The sequence below is a fragment of the Trichomycterus rosablanca genome, chromosome 2, assembly GCF_030014385.1.
Source record: "Trichomycterus rosablanca isolate fTriRos1 chromosome 2, fTriRos1.hap1, whole genome shotgun sequence".
NCBI classification, from domain to species: Eukaryota; Metazoa; Chordata; class Actinopteri; order Siluriformes; family Trichomycteridae; genus Trichomycterus; species Trichomycterus rosablanca.
The window spans coordinates 7,526,403-7,543,378 of NC_085989.1; the positions used below are offsets into that span (position 1 = coordinate 7,526,403).

Genomic DNA, 16,976 nt, shown 5'->3' on the forward strand with positions numbered 1-16,976 from the left:
TGGTTGCTATTCTTTGTTCCTAGTCTTTGTTTTTCCTAAGGTAGTTCTTCCTCCTGAAGTTCCTCCTTGCCACTGTCGCCTTTGGCTTACTCACTGGGGTTGAAGCACTAAACTAAATATTTGGACAAAATTAAAATGATTACTTTCAAACTCTTTTTCCAAATAAGAACTTCATATTTTATGTTTCACTTTGAAAACACAAAGTTAAATTATCAAATTCTATATAATATATATATATATATATATATATATATATATATATATATATATATATATATATATATATATATATATATATATATATATATATACACCGAGTAGGCATAACATTATGACCACTGACAGGTGAAGTGAATAATCTCTTCATCATGGCACCTGTTAGTGGGTGGGATATATTAGGCAGCAAGTGAACATTTTGTCCTCAGAGTTGATGCGTTAGAAGCAGGAAAAATGTACGAGCATAAGGATTTGAGCAAGTTTGACAAGGGCCAAATTGTGATGGCTAGACGACTGGATCAGAGCATCTCCAAAACTGCAGCTCTTGTGGGGTGTTCCCGATCTGCAGTGGTCAGTATCTATCAAAAGTGGTCCAAGGAAAGAACAGTGGTAAATTGTGGTAAACAGGGTCATGGGCGGCCAAGGCTCATTGATGCACGTGTGGTCCGATCCAACAGACGAGCTACTGTAGCTCAAATTGCTGAAGAAGTTAACGCTGGTTCTGATAGAAAGTGTCAGAGCAATGTTGGAGCAATGGAAGAAGCCGCCTGGTCTGATGAATCGCATTTTCTTTTACATCACGTGGATGGCCGTGTGCGTGTGTGTTGCTTACCTGGGTAACACATGGCGCCAGGATGCACTATGGGAAGAAGGCCAGCCGGTGGAGGCAGTGTGATGCTTTGGGCAATGTTCTGCTGGAAATGTGGATGTTACTTTGACACGTACCACCTACCTAAGCATTGTTGCAGACCATGTACACCCTTTCATGGAAACAGTATTCCCTGATGGGTGTGGCCTCTTTCAGCAGGATAATGCGCCCTCCCACAAAGCAAAAATGGTTCAGGAATGGTTTGAGGAGCACAACAACAAGTTTGAGGTGTTTACTTGGCCTCCAAATTCCCCAGATCTCAATCTAATCGAGCATCTGTGGGATGTGCTGGACAAACAAGGATCTGCTGCTAACATCTTGGTGCCAGATACCACAGCGCACCTTCAGAGGTCTAATGGAGTCCATGGTTCGACGGGTCAGGGCTGTTTTGGCAGCAAAAGTGGGTCCAACACAATATTAGGAAGGTGTTCATAATGTTATAATGTTAGCCAAATAAATCCCACTGATTTTAGGCTGTAAGACAAATTAAAGTGACTTTTTTAAAAGTATACAGTTCTTCTATAGGCACTATAATTATAGGGTTTTAAACAGCTTTGCAGGGAAAAGACCTTCTTCTTAATGAACCACAGTTTCCTGTGTTTTAGCATCATTATGTGACTTTTACTCATTTTATGACTATAACTTGCAATATTATAAAGTGCAAAAAGCTGCATAATTAGTAATTTGTAAAAAAAGTTAACTTTTATGTGGAAAATGTATCCGCTCAATATGTATTACAGAACAGTTTGCAGAACCCAAGCCAAGTCTTATTTTTAGTAAATGTACTTGCATTTCGTCCTCTTAGGTTATTTGTACAAATTAATTCACATTCCCAGTGTTAGGATCTTGATGTCTGTGTTTTTGCATATTTTAGACAGTATATCTACTTATGATTGGAATGGACCACATCAAATGTAATCAGAAATGCAGCTTAAATCAATCACGTTATTAGTTACGGCTTTAAAACATTGCATGATCATCACATCTTGAGTTTAAAGCACTGCAGTATGTCAGCGATATTATGCATACCTTTCAGCCTTACTTCAAGAGCAAGTGTCTGTGATTTATATGGCTATAAAATTTATATGGCTATAAAACTGAAATTTGGGCTGATTGTAAACTGTTTGACATCTGTGCCCAATCTTTAGCATAGTGTGTAATTGCCAACATGCAGACTTTGTTCTTTCTGGTCTGCTAGGTTTGCCAGGTAGGGGGCGTCACTTACATATGTCAGCTGGAAAACTGCTGAAATCAGAAAATTATTATAAAGGTTTCAGCACTTTTGAAAGTTCAAACATGTGCTAATGAACTCTAAGTCAAAGGGATATATTTCATGGTACAATCAATAGTGTTTAAAATGTAAATAAAGTTAAGCTATGTTGGCTGTATTACACTTGCTAATTATATTGTGTACTTTATAGCGTGTTAGAATAGTGGCAACACTATAAATAATGTAATAATTAGACATACTGTTTAGAACAGCTGCTGGGCCTGAATTTCAGAATTGGCCATAATTTCTTGGATTCCACAAACTAGCACTTATAATGCGGGACGTTTCCGCACATATTGACAGCAATGACCAGTGTGGAATGTGGGTCAACTGGCCAGACAGACCGCCATGGACAACACACTTTGCACGCTTTCTCTCTCTATCTACAAGACTACGGGCACCCCTGATGTTGAAGCATCTCTTACTAAAATATACAGACAGGATTCAATCATATCAAGTCAAGTCAAATGTATTTGTATAGCGCGTTTTACAATGAACATTGTCTCAAAGCAACTTTACAGAATTCAGGACCAACAGACCAAAAATCCCTGTTGAGCAAGCCGAGGGCAACAGTGGCAAAGAAAAACTCCCTTAAAAATACAGGAAGAAACCTTGAGAGGAACCAGACTCAGCAGGGACCCATCCTTTTTGGGTGGCCTGGAGGATAATTTGAATAAATAGGATTTACACAAATTATACATATACAAAATTAAATTGAACTAAAAGTTATAACTAGCAATAAATAATTGGAGTTCTTCATTATTTGTCTGTGATAAAGTCCGTAGTGAGTTCTTGACATTTTTGGTGCAAACAAGCCAGGTGTCTGTCACATCTAGCAGGAGCAGCATTGTTGGCACAGCAGTCTCGAGGTGCAGTCTTTAACCTCGGGGTAAAACTGTAGTTAAAATGTGAAATCATTAAGAGTAAAATGTCAGGTTTGCAGAGAGTAGCTTTAGACTCCGGCACCCTAATTATTACAGCATAACTAAAAGGAAGAGCGAGCAGGTAACACAGTCATGAATTCTTTCACAGGACATCAGCACCCACCTCCCCCACCAAAATCAAACATGAGTAATCAGACAAGAGAGGCAGAACGACAGCAACGCAACATCCCTGATCACCAAAAGTTTCTATGACCAAGAACCCCCAAGTTCTGCTCCTTTGTCTATATTCGGAGTGGGCAGCTTCGGTCCTAGAGGTCAGAAATCAAGCACAGCCAGAAGCCAACACACAGCGCCAGCAAATCTGACGAACATGAGAGCACCAGACTGCCCAGACCCCAGACATCCAGGACCGGAGCCACACACCCCTAGTTTAAAAAGACTAATCAAAAGTCTGAGTAAATAAATATGTTTTTAATCTGGACTTGAACATTGAGACAAATAGCAGTGCTAAAGATGTCATTGTTAACAACATTAATCAGGATTCTCAGACAGGTAACAGTAATGTTACCAAGATAAGGCAGCAGTCCAAAGATAAGTTTCAGGCTAACTGACTTCGAATTTAAAAACAGTGAAATAAGCTGTTGAGATGAGATTTGTAAAATTTACAATGTTGGGCATTTTACCAGACAATTTTACAAAACGTTGTTACTCAGATGGCATCTCTTACACAGCAGCCTTTAAAGGAAAATGTGAGGCAGGTTTAACAAAGGATGTTTAATGCTCTTGAAGTTGCACAGCTGAGGAGGTAATGAAGGAGCTTCTCAAAACAGTCTACTTTATAGCAGGATATGAATTGACTAGTTAAAAATTGGGTTAGCAAGTTACATTTATGCAGGAGAACCTCACCAATTTGATCCACAAGATTCACATTATGTGAGCTATGTTCCTGCTCATTCATGTTCCTGCTGTAGATCAAAATGTCATTAAGGTAGACAGACACATTGTGCCCCAGTACCTCATTAATAAACCATTGGTGGTGCAAGCGGGTAATAAAAGCCATCTTCTACTCCTGGCTGCAAGATTACTGAATTGGATGGTGTAGTTTGCCACAGAGCGACATGGAAGAGCTGCAAGGCAGACAAGTAAGGGCGCATCTAGAGAGCAAGGTGATAATGTGGGTGACCTTCCACTGCTGGCTTGGAAATCTCAAAGGCTGGAGCTGGAAGGCTAGTGAACACTGCATTTACATTTACATTTTCGGCATTTAGCGCCTCATCCAAAGCGACTTACAGCTACAGGAAGCCAGAGAAGAGAACACAGCAGTGGGGTGATGTGGCAGTGTTTAGGTTGGTTGAAAACCAGGCAGCTGCATTTTGAATGAGTTGCAGGGGTTTAATAGTGGACATGGGAGCACCTGCCAGAAGGGAGTTGCAGTAGTCTAGTCGAGAGATTACAAGTGACGGGACAAGAATCTGAGTGACTTCCATAGAGAGAAATGGCCGAATCTTTTTGATGTTATAAAAGAGGAACTGGCACAATCTTGTCATGTTGGGTACATGAGTAGAGAAGGACAATACTGAGGTTTCGTATATTATCAGATGGCTTGATCTGGGTGCTATTAAGAGAGATGACTAGGTCTTGTATTGGAGATTGATCTCCATAAATATCTGCTCTGTCTTGTTGCTGCAAAAGAAAGCCCTGAAATGGGCTGGCTCCGAAACAATGTGGGAACCAATTTGCGAGCAGGTAGATGAGGTTCTGGATGGTGGGTTTGAAAAATTCACCAGAGGCAATGTGGGGTTCACTAGCAGTAGAGGCTTGAGGTTTAGGACAGGTGCTGTGTCTTGAGTCTCCGCCAGGCTCTGCAGCTGTGTCAATATCTGCTGAAGTACATTTGCTGCAGAACAGCTTTGAGCCTTTTATATAATGCTTTATGAGACTGGAGAACACATGGCAACGGATCTGAGATCATTTCTAAATAAATAATTGTTCCAGCTATTTCAGATTCCAAGGTCCACTAAGAAAAACATCCCACAACACAAATCCATCATGCTTAGTGCATGGCTAGCTTTGTGTCTATACCAAACTCATCTCTAACCTATGCTGCCAGACACTCTAAATTGGTCTCATTTGACCAATAATCGAGATCCAGTAATGTCTGGCAAACTGTAAGCACTTGAGTTTATTTGTTTATTGACAGCAAAGGCTTTTTTTCTGGCAATCCTCTCAAACCACTTCTGGTTCTGTGAATCGTATCTACGTTCTATCACCAAGGCCTAACTAATGTCTGCAGTTCCCCAGCTGTGATCCTTGACGATTAATTGGCAACTTGAACTATCTTCCTCACTGTGGGTAGGGTCAGTATAGACATACATCCTCTTTGTGGCAGCTTCTTGACATCTCCAGTTGCTACTTCTAATTGCCCTAATGGCGGAAATAAGCATTTTCTTGTAGCCATTTCCTGATTAGTGCATCTCAACAACCTTTTGTGGCACATCACATCTATATTCTCTGGTTTTTCTTATAGTGATGGATGACTAAGGGTATTTGGTTTCTGTGTCACTTTGAATTTGTAAGCCAGTAATTACAACAAGAGCAGTTGTGTGTTCCTAATCATTCAGGAGGTCTGTAAAAGGGGTGCCAATATTTGTAGAGAGCAATCCATCCATCCATCCATCCATCCATACATCCATCCATCCATATAAGATGTCTTTCTAATAATTTTCTTCAGGAAATGCATATGTGTGTTCAGGCAAGTGTTATGCTTTTTTTCTCTTTGAACTGTTTGATATTAAAGCTCATCAAAGGCATGAAAGAAGCCAAGGCTTGGACCGGTGACAACTCTCATCTCTTCAAAGGTGTCGTGCAGACACCTGACTTTCTGCTCTTGAAAGATGTGTCTGAAGAGGCGCTAACAAGACTAAACTTACATGGCAGTGTGTTCGGGGATGAAGATGAAAGGGATGACATCATGTCCCCATTTACTTTGGTATTCAAAAATACCATATGGGGGATATGGAAACTGAACTCTTCCTGACAAGCTGGCTGTGTTTACTGTTTCATAGGTTACAGTTTGTTTTTAGGGTTTCTTGTAAATAGTTCAGTTCTTTTTTTTTCATTGGTTTGAGTTTGTTCTTTAGAACTTTTTGTATTCTTGTAAAGAGTTTAGTTCTTGTTGTTCAGAATTTTTTATTACCCACAGTTATGGGGAAGAGGACAAAGATGAAGACATCACTTTGATAAACTTGCTCACCTATTATCATCAAGCATAGTCGTTATCTAGTATGACAGAAAAGTTGTCAAATAAGACACCATGTAGCTGAGTGTTTTGAGTGCAGAGAGTGTGTGGAAATCTCAGAAGATTAAAGGTTACATGTACATGTACACCCTTTCATGAAAACGGTATTCCCTGATGGCTGTGGCCTCTTTCAGCAAGATAATGCGCCCTGTCACACCGATCTGGATCTGCTACTAACATCTTGGTGCCAGATACCACAGCACACCCTCAGGGGTCTAGTGGAGTCCATGCCTCAATGGGTCAGGGCTGTTTTGGCAGCAAAAGGTGGACCAACACAATATTAGGTCATAGTGTTATGCCTAATCTGTGTATTTAAAGATAAGGCATTTCTAAGAAGGATTTTATTAGTGTTAGTGTGCGTTGTGCTGGTATGAGTGGATCAGACACAGCAATGCTGATGGAGTTTTTAAAAACCTCAGAGTAGTGAGAGTAGTCCAGCAACCAAAAACATCCAGCCAACAGCGCCCTGTGGGCTGCGTCCCATGACCACTGATGAAGATCTAGAAGATCAACTCAACAGCAGCAATAGATGAGCGATCGTCTCTGACTTTACATCTACAAGCTGGACTAACTATGATGGAGTGTCTAATAGAGTGGACAGTAAGTGGACACGGTATTTAAACTTCAACAGAGCTGCTGTGTCTGATCCACTCATACCAGCACAACACACACTAACACACCACCACCATGTCATTGTCACTGCAGTGCTGAGAATGATCCACTACCTAAATAATACCTGCTCCGTGATGGTCCTGGGAGAGTCCTGACCATTGAAGAACAGCATGAAAGGGGGCTAACAAAGCATGCAGAGAAACAGATGGACTACAGTCAGTAATTGTAGAACTACAAAGTGCTTCTAAATGGTAAGTGGACAGTGAGTGTAGAAACAAGGAGGTGGTTTTAATGTTATGCCTAATCAGTGTATATTAAGTGTACTGTTATGTTTACTGTGTACTGTTTCTTTAAATAAAAAAAAAAGTAATAAACTTACATCGTTACCTAAAATCATAATATTATTGTTTGGGGAACCAATGGGGAACGAGCTTGCTCTCTGACGTAGAAAAGTGGGCGTGTTCACCCTGACTAGAGTTCTATATGTAGTATATGTAGATGTAGAATTATTCAGAAACCACCAACCAACCGCGCTGGTTTATGTCTCGACTTTGTTTGACAGTTTAGGAGTCCAGCAAGCCGGCGTACTCGTGTAAAGGTGGAGCGTCTTAGCTGATAATAATATATTATCTCTGGACATAGCTGGACCAGCATGGCGTCTCAGTCGGACGATCAGGACCAGAATCGGCGCTTCTGTGTGTTGTCATGGGAGCAGGTGCAGCGGTTGGACTCGATCCTCCGGGAGAGCGTGCCTATCCACGGCCGGGGAAACTTCCCCACGCTGTCCATCTCCCTGCGCCAGATAGTGCAGGTAAAACAACACACACACGACTAATTCATTCATTCACTATCTGTTTTACCACTGCTTTATACAATTCATGGTCGCGGTGGGCCCCTCACTGGGGAAAAGGCAGGACACTCCCCGGACCTGATGCTAGTCCATTTCAGGGCAAACACACACACACACACCTGACTGCATGTCTTTGGACTGTGGGAGGAACCCAGAGACTTGGTGGGTATCACCGTCACCACACAGGAGGAAGGTCCTGGGTTCGATTCCCAGTTGGAGCAGTTAGGGTACTTCCTGTGTGGAGTTTGCATGTTCTCCCAGTGTCTGCATGGGTGTCCTCCATTTACATTACATTTTCATTTTCAGCATTTAGCAGACGCTTTTATCCAAAGCGACTTACAGAATGAGTGGAACACGATGAGCAATTGAGGGTTAAGGGCCTTGCTCAGGGACCCAACAGTGGCAACTTGGTGGTGGCGGGGCTTGAACCGGCAACCTTCTGTTTACTAGTCCAGTACCTTACCCACTGAGCTATCACTGGCTATCACTGGCTATCACTGTCCTCCAGAAGCTCCGGTTTCCCCCCACAGTCCAAAGACATGCACTGAGGCTAATTGGAGATACTGAAATTGTGTGTGTGTTTGCCCTGTGATGGACTGGTGACCTGTCCAGGGTGACCTGTCCTTTTGCCTGGTGAATTGTACCAGTGGCGTCACTAGGAGCTCATGGGCCCCAGTGCAGAAAAAAAAAAAAAAAATGGGCCCCTCAATAAATTTCATATATATTTCAGTTTTATTCCAAAATATCAGTGTTTGCTAGATATTTCCTGTTTGGCTTGCCATAATACATGCATAATACGTGCAGCCAATGGGGGAGCAAGGAGGTGGGTGGTTGAGTTCATGTCGTGGAGGCCCCCCCCCCCCCCCCCCCCCGCTATGGGCCCCCCCTGGGTCCCCCTGTAGTTATGCCACTGAATTGTACCCACCATGACCCTGAATTGGATTCTGCGGAGGTAAAACAGACAATGCATGATTATATGTGGGGTGAGCGTTTTTAACATGGGGGGGGGGGGCATATATAAATATATAGTAATCACAGCCTTGTGTTCAATCCTAAATTGGCTGGGTTGTTGGTGACACATGCCATATATCCTGCTAATTTTTTTGGCTGGTATGTTTACTGACTTTGTGCTCACACGTTACACTACAATCCACAGGTCTCGCTGTTTATGCTACTATAAAAGCAACATACATAACAGTAAATCTAAATGTTTTCTAATCACTGAAAAAAATGCAGTCCTTATTACATAGTGACTTATAACATCTTGCATTTTTTAAAAACAGTCCCTATGTTTAGTTTGGCAAGCATCAGGTATTTCACTTTTCCTCTCTGTCCAACTGTAGCAGCTACAGTTTTCATTGTGTCTTATATAAAGGAACATGTTATGCAACAAACCCACAGCTACTTCTGTACTGAAACTACCTCATGTAGCCTTCCTCTTTCCTTTGAAACAAATGTTAACAGATTTTTGGTGGACCTTTTCATATGGAGTGACAGGCTGCATTAAAAGCTCTACCATCAGATGTGATTCTGTTTTACAGCTTAAATGTGTTGGATCACTGTAGTTTCCTTGTGCATTGACTTACAATTTTTATTTAAATTTACATTTGCGACACTCTGCTCTCATCCAAAGCGACTTAGGGTTTAGGGTTGAGGGCTTTGTTTAAGGGCCCAACAGTGGCAACCTGGCAGTGGTCATATTAAATGTGGGTTGTTATCAAGAACCAGTGAATCTTGTACAGAATGGGGGTGATATGGGAACCTTTCATGCTGTAAGTACTCAAGCTACAGAGTTTTGAATGCACTGTAGTCAAGCAGGGGTTTTGGAAGGAGGACAAATGAACAAGGCATCAAGTCAGTCTTGACGTTATGAAGGCATGAATTAAAGTCTGAGCATCGTTTATACTGGGTAAAGGACAAGTCTTGGCATGTTACAAAAATGAAACGAGGCAGTTTTGGTGAGAGAGCTGATATGGGTTTTAAAATTTAGAAGTGAGTCAAAAATAACACCAGGTTTACGGACTGTTTGTGAAGGTTTGTGTAGCATTTCCTTTATATCAATAAGTACCTCTGCATTTGACTTTTTATGGCTGACTATTAGGATCTCAGTTTTGAGTTGAGCTTAAATAAACCCTTGTCCTTGATGTCATGGATGCAGGCTGTTAATGAAGGAGGAAGAACTGATGTAGATCTGGGTATCATCAGCTTAACAAGGTAAACTGTGGTTGTCATGTCGGATAACACAACCAAGAGGAAGTGTGTAGCTTATAAAAAGAATCGGACCCAGAACAGATCCTTAGATCCATTAGATGATTTGTGGTTTTGGCCAGAGATTAAGTATTGTCTGTCTGTAGGGAAATGAACCAGGAAAGGACTGTGTCTGTGATACCTATTGAAGAGAGACGGGCACACAGTATGTCATAGTCTGGGTTCTCCTTGCTTAAAGCTTGGACTTTTTTCAATTTAGGCAGGCCATGTGTCCATCTGTAACTTGATAATTTAGGTACATGTGGTGATAATTATTCAGTAAATGTGAGAGGTTTAAAGATAGCACACTGACAGTTACTACACCATAAAGCTTCCATACTTTGTAGTGGGTGGATGCTAGTGGGTGAAGGAATTTGACTCATTACATTAATGCAATGAAACATAATTAAGGATTGATTAATTAAGTAATTCTAATTCACATTTTTTCTAAGATTGGGTTTACTAAATGACCAAAAATCATGTGGACATGTGACCATGAACTTGTTGGACATCATATTCTAAAACCAAGGGCATTAATATGGACCTATAATTTGTGCCTATTCAATCAAACGAATATTTGGACGAGAAGGCTCGCTCTGCAATCAGTGTTTCAATTCCTCCCAGTGGTGTCCAGTGGCATTGAGCTCAAAGCTCTGTGCAGGCCACCTAATATTCCCACCACCAAAGTAATCAAACATGTCATTATATGGACCACACTTTGTGCACAGAGGTACAGTTATAGTGAAATAGGAGGAGAAGTGGGAATTAGTCACTACTAGACTAGGAACTAGCGTACTTTTTTAAATCCACTTTCTTTTTTAGTTTAGGTGTTGCTGACTGTCTTTCCTATCCTGCATGTGGTACAGTGTATCACAAAAGTGAGTACACCCCTCACATTTCTGCAAATATTTCATTATATCTTTTCATGGGACAACACTATAGAAATAAAATTTGGATATAACTTAGAGTAGTCAGTGTACAACTTGTATAGCAGTGTAGATTTACTGTCTTCTGAAAATAACTCAACACACAGCCATTAATGTCTAAATAGCTGGCAACATAAGTGAGTACACCCCACAGTGAACATGTCCAAATTGTGCCCAAATGTGTCGTTGTCCCTCCCTGGTGTCATGTGTCAAGGTCCCAGGTGTAAATGGGGAGCAGGGCTGTTAAATTTGGTGTTTTGGGTACAATTCTCTCATACTGGCCACTGGATATTCAACATGGCACCTCATGGCAAAGAACTCTCTGAGGATGTGAGAAATAGAATTGTTGCTCTCCACAAAGATGGCCTGGGCTATAAGAAGATTGCTAACACCCTGAAACTGAGCTACAGCATGGTGGCCAAGGTCATACAGCGGTTTTCCAGGACAGGTTCCACTCGGAACAGGCTTCGCCAGGGTCGACCAAAGAAGTTGAGTCCACGTGTTCGGCGTCATATCCAGAGGTTGGCTTTAAAAAATAGACACATGAGTGCTGCCAGCATTGCTGCAGAGGTTGAAGACGTGGGAGGTCAGCCTGTCAGTGCTCAGACCATACGCCGCACACTGCATCAACTCGGTCTGCATGGTCGTCATCCCAGAAGGAAGCTGACGCACAAGAAAGCCCGCAAACAGTTTGCTGAAGACAAGCAGTCCAAGAACATGGATTACTGGAATGCCCTGTGGTCTGACGAGACCAAGATAAACTTGTTTGGCTCAGATGGTGTCCAGCATGTGTGGCGGCGCCCTGGTGAGAAGTACCAAGACAACTGTATCTTGCCTACAGTCAAGCATGGTGGTGGTAGCATCATGGTCTTGGGCTGCATGAGTGTTGCTGGCACTGGGGAGCTGCAGTTCATTGAGGGAAACATGAATTCCAACATGTACTGTGACATTCTGAAACAGAGCATGATCCCCTCCCTTCGAAAACTGGGCCTCATGGCAGTTTTCCAACAGGATAACGACCCCAAACACAACCTCCAAGATGACAACTGCCTTGCTGAGGAAGCTGAAGGTAAAGGTGATGGACTAAACCCAATTGAGCACCTGTGGCGCATCCTCAAGTGGAAGGTGGAGGAATTCAAGGTGTCTAACATCCACCAGCTCCGTGATGTCATCATGGAGGAGTGGAAGAGGATTCCAGTAGCAACCTGTGCAGCTCTGGTGAATTCCATGCCCAGGAGGGTTAAGGCAGTGCTGGATAATAATGGTGGTCACACAAAATATTGACACTTTGGGCACAATTTGGACATGTTCACTGTGGGGTGTACTCACTTATGTTGCCAGCCATTTAGACATTAATGGCTGTGTGTTGAGTTATTTTCAGAAGACAGTAAATCTACACTGCTATACAAGCTGTACACTGTTTACTCTAAGTTATATCCAAGTTTTATTTCTATAGTGTTGTCCCATGAAAAGATATAATAAAATATTTGCAGAAATGTGAGGGGTGTACTCAATTTTGTGATACACTGTATCTTTGAGACAAAGACAACCAGCATCTTCACATGCTGCAGCCATGTGATATTTTTGAGCAGATAAATGCTCAGAGAATCCTGGGATTGGCTGGGATTGGCTGGCATTGCGTGACTACTGTGAAAAGCTCAGATTTGCTCCCAGCTCCTGGCTATAGACTGGCTTCTGGCATTTCTGTGGCTCTGAACAGAGACCTGCAGATTAAAGGCAAACACATCAGGAGTATTTCACACTACACACTGATCGGCGATAGGGGTCACACACTACACTATCTATCACCATGAGGAATCTCAGACGAGTCTGTCTGGTCTACCAAACTTCATTTTGTCATGAAAACACATGCAAGAAGTGACGAGGGGTTTAATGATACCGTGTCTAAAAATGCACGCCAACAAGAAGCAAGCGATCAAAGTTGTTTGAGGTCCAGAAATTTAACATGCTATATAGCCGCTCAGATCGAGTCATTTAACAGTTCACTCATAGCGATCAAGAGCCGATATCTGAGCCCCAAACGACCGCTGAGTTGTTTCCAAGCTGCCACATCTAGCGGCGACCTGTCGGCCAGCGAAAATCAAGGCAAAAATTGTGTAGTGTGAACTAGGCGTAAGAGGATTAATAAATAATGTCATACTAAATAATACCAAATCTATTACCAATTAATAATACCAAATCCATACCAATTAAATAGTGATCGGCCAAAAAAAAGACATAAGCATTTATATAACTATGTTTTATTTTTGTTTTGTCTGTGAAATAGACACAGGTAGGCATTTTATTCTTTGAGTAGAGCTGTCATCAAGCATTACTTTGTTTGTTCAGGCTTGTTCAGTGCCTGTCCCATAAGTTACAGATTCCAGTTATATAAGTGTACAGTGGGCTGTTTGTTAAATGACTAACTGGCAAGATTTTGGGGGGGAAATTACATCAAAATTAGATTAATTAGATTTAGAAAAAAGTATAAAAATAAAAATATCTCAAATAAAATATTTGATTTCCATTAAATTCAGTACAGCAGTGAATTCTTACATTACGAGTAACAACAGGGAAAGCAGGAAAGAAAAAAACTACCAGAACATCTAAACATGACAAGCAGAGACTTGTCATTCCACAAGGATAATCATGATTTTAGATGCTTTTTAGAGAATTTAAACACGTACACATTAAGATATATGGCTAGATTTGCCATGCAAGCCAAATTGGAGGGATGTGTGCATTTAAATTATTTAAGTGGAGGTTTTGCTTTCCTGACTGCTTTAATTGCTGACTTCTCAAGAAATAATGTTAAAGAGTGCTGATTGGTTTTTTTTGCCTCATTCATTAGTAGACAGAATGATTTGGATGTTAAGTGTTTTTTTAGGTTAATTTCGTCTTAAACAAGCTCATTTAGATAAGAGTGTTAGATAATAATTATCTGAAATGTCTCTTGGAATTAAATTAGTCCCGTGTTATTTCTGTTCTTCTAAATTTTTGTATATTTCAGCTGATTTACTATGTAAAGCAACCTTAAATAAGCACTGCTTTAAAACTTATTCAAACATAAACAACCTACAAAGGTATAAAAGCTTTTTAAAAGGTCTAGAATTTAAAGCAACGACTGGTCAGATTTGCATCAGGCCCGATTATACAGTTTATCTACGTTTAAGCTATAAAATGAAGCAGTATATTGATTGGTGTTAATTAAATTATTTAATTATGTTAAATTACTGGTATTATGGTGCTTTAGGAACCCATTCAAGGATTAAATAGAAAAACAGGCCTTCCCACATTAAATCTTTATTCAGTTATACAAATCACAAACAACATCAGTGTGGCATGGTGGCTCAGTGGATAGCACTTTCACCTCATAGCAAGACGGTCCTGGTGGAGCGGTTCAGGTCCTTTCTGTGTGGAGTTTGCATGTTCTCCCTGTGTTTGTGTAGGTCCCTACCAGGAGCTCCGGTTTCCTCTCACAGTCCAAAGACATGCAAGTGAGGTGAATTGGAGATCTTACCAGTAACTACCTGTCCTGTCATGAATGTAACCAAAGTCTAATAAATAAATAATAAATATCCTAATAAATAAATTACTCACAGCTTAGGAGTTCCCACTCACATAATCACTCACGTAAAATATAAACATGTATATAATAGAAAAATAAATAAGGATAAACTGTTTATAACATCAGAATGTGGCTTCTGCCTTGATAAACAATTTAGCCACTTTTTAATCCATTAAATTTAGTATATTTGTATATATTTTAATCCAAGACATTTTAACTAATAAAAATATTTTTTGAGGGGGGTACTCAAGATTTTTCAGAATCTCTTTTATGAAAATGAATGTATAATTTTTTGATTATTTTTAAAACCACGGCTGCTAAAAACGGACAGTTATTGTTCAGCTTTTTCTACCACGAGAACCCTACTTTTCTGTCTGTCTGACTTACTCACATTTTCTTTCTCTATTCGGTGTAGGTGGTAAGGGCCAGGCTAGAAGAGCGAGGTGTGGCAGTCCGTGACGTGAAGCTTAATGGTTCAGCAGCGAGTCATGTGCTCCACCAGGACACAGGCTTAGGCTATAAAGACCTGGACCTGATATTTGGCCTTAGTCTCAGCGATGACAGAATTTTTGGTGTGGTAAAGGATGTGGTGCTTGCCAGCCTCCTGGATTTTTTGCCGTCTGGAGTTAACCTGGAGCGTCTTAGCCCCCTTGCCCTCAAAGAGGCATACGTGCAGAAGCTGGTAAAGGTGCGCACTGAAACAGACTGCTGGAGTCTCATCTCTTTGTCTAACAACACAGGAAAGAACGTAGAGCTGAAATTTGTTGACACGCTACGCCGCCAGTTTGAGTTCAGCGTGGACTCTTTTCAGATCTGTCTTGACTCTTTGCTGCTGTTTGACCGTTGCTCTCAGACACCCATGTCACAGAGTTTTCATCCCACCGTGCTTGGCGAAAGCATGTACGGTGACTTTGAGGAGGCACTTGAACACCTTCGCTCCAAGACTATCGCCACACGCAGCCCTGAGGAAATCCGCGGCGGTGGATTGCTCAAATACTGCCACCTGCTGGTGCGTAGGTTTCGGCCAGTATCAAAAAATCACATGAAAACTCTTCAGCGCTACATGTGCTCTCGCTTTTTTATCGACTTCCCAATAGTCTCAGAGCAGCGCCGGAAACTTGAGGCCTACCTGCAGAACCACTTTGTTGGCATGGAGCACAAGCGTTATGAGTACCTGGTGACACTGTGGCACGTTGTGCATGAGAGCACCGTGTGCCTGATGGGCCATGAGCGCCGCCAGACCCTGGCACTTATTTCAGCACTGGCGCTGCGTACACTGGCTGAACAGAACGCCATCCATAACGTTACCTGCTACTACCAGCCAGCGCCATATGTGCACGATGGGAACTTTAGCAACTACTACGTGGCACATGTGAACCCAACTGTACATGTTTATCATACATGGCTTCCATGCAGCTAGATATAGTCAAAGATGAAAACATTCTGAAAATTTCAAGAGCAGAGCAGAACACTTTTCAAATAAAATAAGGGAAGAGAAGGTAGTTGTATTTTTTTGCTATATTTTATCCTCAATTACACATTTAACATAAGAACTGCTGTATGTGTAAAACTGCCATGAGCCATACTTTGACTGAACCATCCTTTCTTTAGACTGAATATTTTGTATATCACATGATATTTATACTGCTTCATTTTTCTGGAGAAAAACAGATCAGACTGTATTATAGCTGCTACGCTAAAGGTCATGCTCAGTTCCCTCTGTGGTTTCATAACTTCCTTCCTTATAAGGACCAAAGATTATATTTGTATTATTCAGAGCTGAATGTCACACCTCTGATTGCAAGTGCCTGAAACATTTCCCCAATGTAGGTTTTTGAATAAATCGTTGGATGTTTAATTGTTGGACAGATTGTATAGTATATAGTTATTTTCACAATCAGTGAATTTTATCTACAAATATGTAAAAGCAGAACTTATATAAATACATTTGACTTGACATTAATAATGCTTTTTACAATGGACATTGTCTCAAAGCCACTTTACAGAATCCAGAACCAACAGACAAAAAAAACCCTATTGAGCAAGCCGAGGGCGACAGTGGCAAGAAAAAACTCCCTTAAAATCACAGGAAGAAACCTTGAGAGGAACCAGACTCATATCATACATGTAAATGTGTCAATGTGTCTTGTTTAGGACAAGGTTTCCCAGTGGGTTACCAATTGGATGGTTTTGGCTCTGCCATGCAGCCACGGTTGGGCCCCTGGGCAAGGCACTTAACCCTCTCAGCTCCAGGGGTGCCATACGATGTCTGACCCTGTGCTCTGACCCCAGCTTCCAAACACAATGGGATATGCAAAAAAACTTTTATTGTACTGTACACCTGTATATGTTTATATGACATACAGACATTCCATCTGCCCTAGATTACCATTATTATTATGATCTTCTGTTTGGTTTAGAAACACAATATAACATATTTTGCAGTTGCAGTAGAA

The 16,976-nt window shown here is 41.2% G+C and overlaps 1 protein-coding gene across 1 annotated transcript; it reads left to right on the forward strand.

Moving 5' to 3' along the window:
- The first annotated feature begins 7,439 nt into the window (after positions 1-7,439).
- Positions 7,440-16,018, forward strand: tent5bb (terminal nucleotidyltransferase 5Bb). Its single transcript, XM_063010565.1, has 2 exons — positions 7,440-7,740; positions 14,936-16,018. The coding sequence occupies exons 1-2, from the start codon at positions 7,582-7,584 to the stop codon at positions 15,938-15,940; spliced, it is 1,164 nt and encodes a 387-aa protein (XP_062866635.1). The 5' UTR covers positions 7,440-7,581; the 3' UTR covers positions 15,941-16,018.
- The last annotated feature ends 958 nt before the right edge of the window (positions 16,019-16,976 follow it).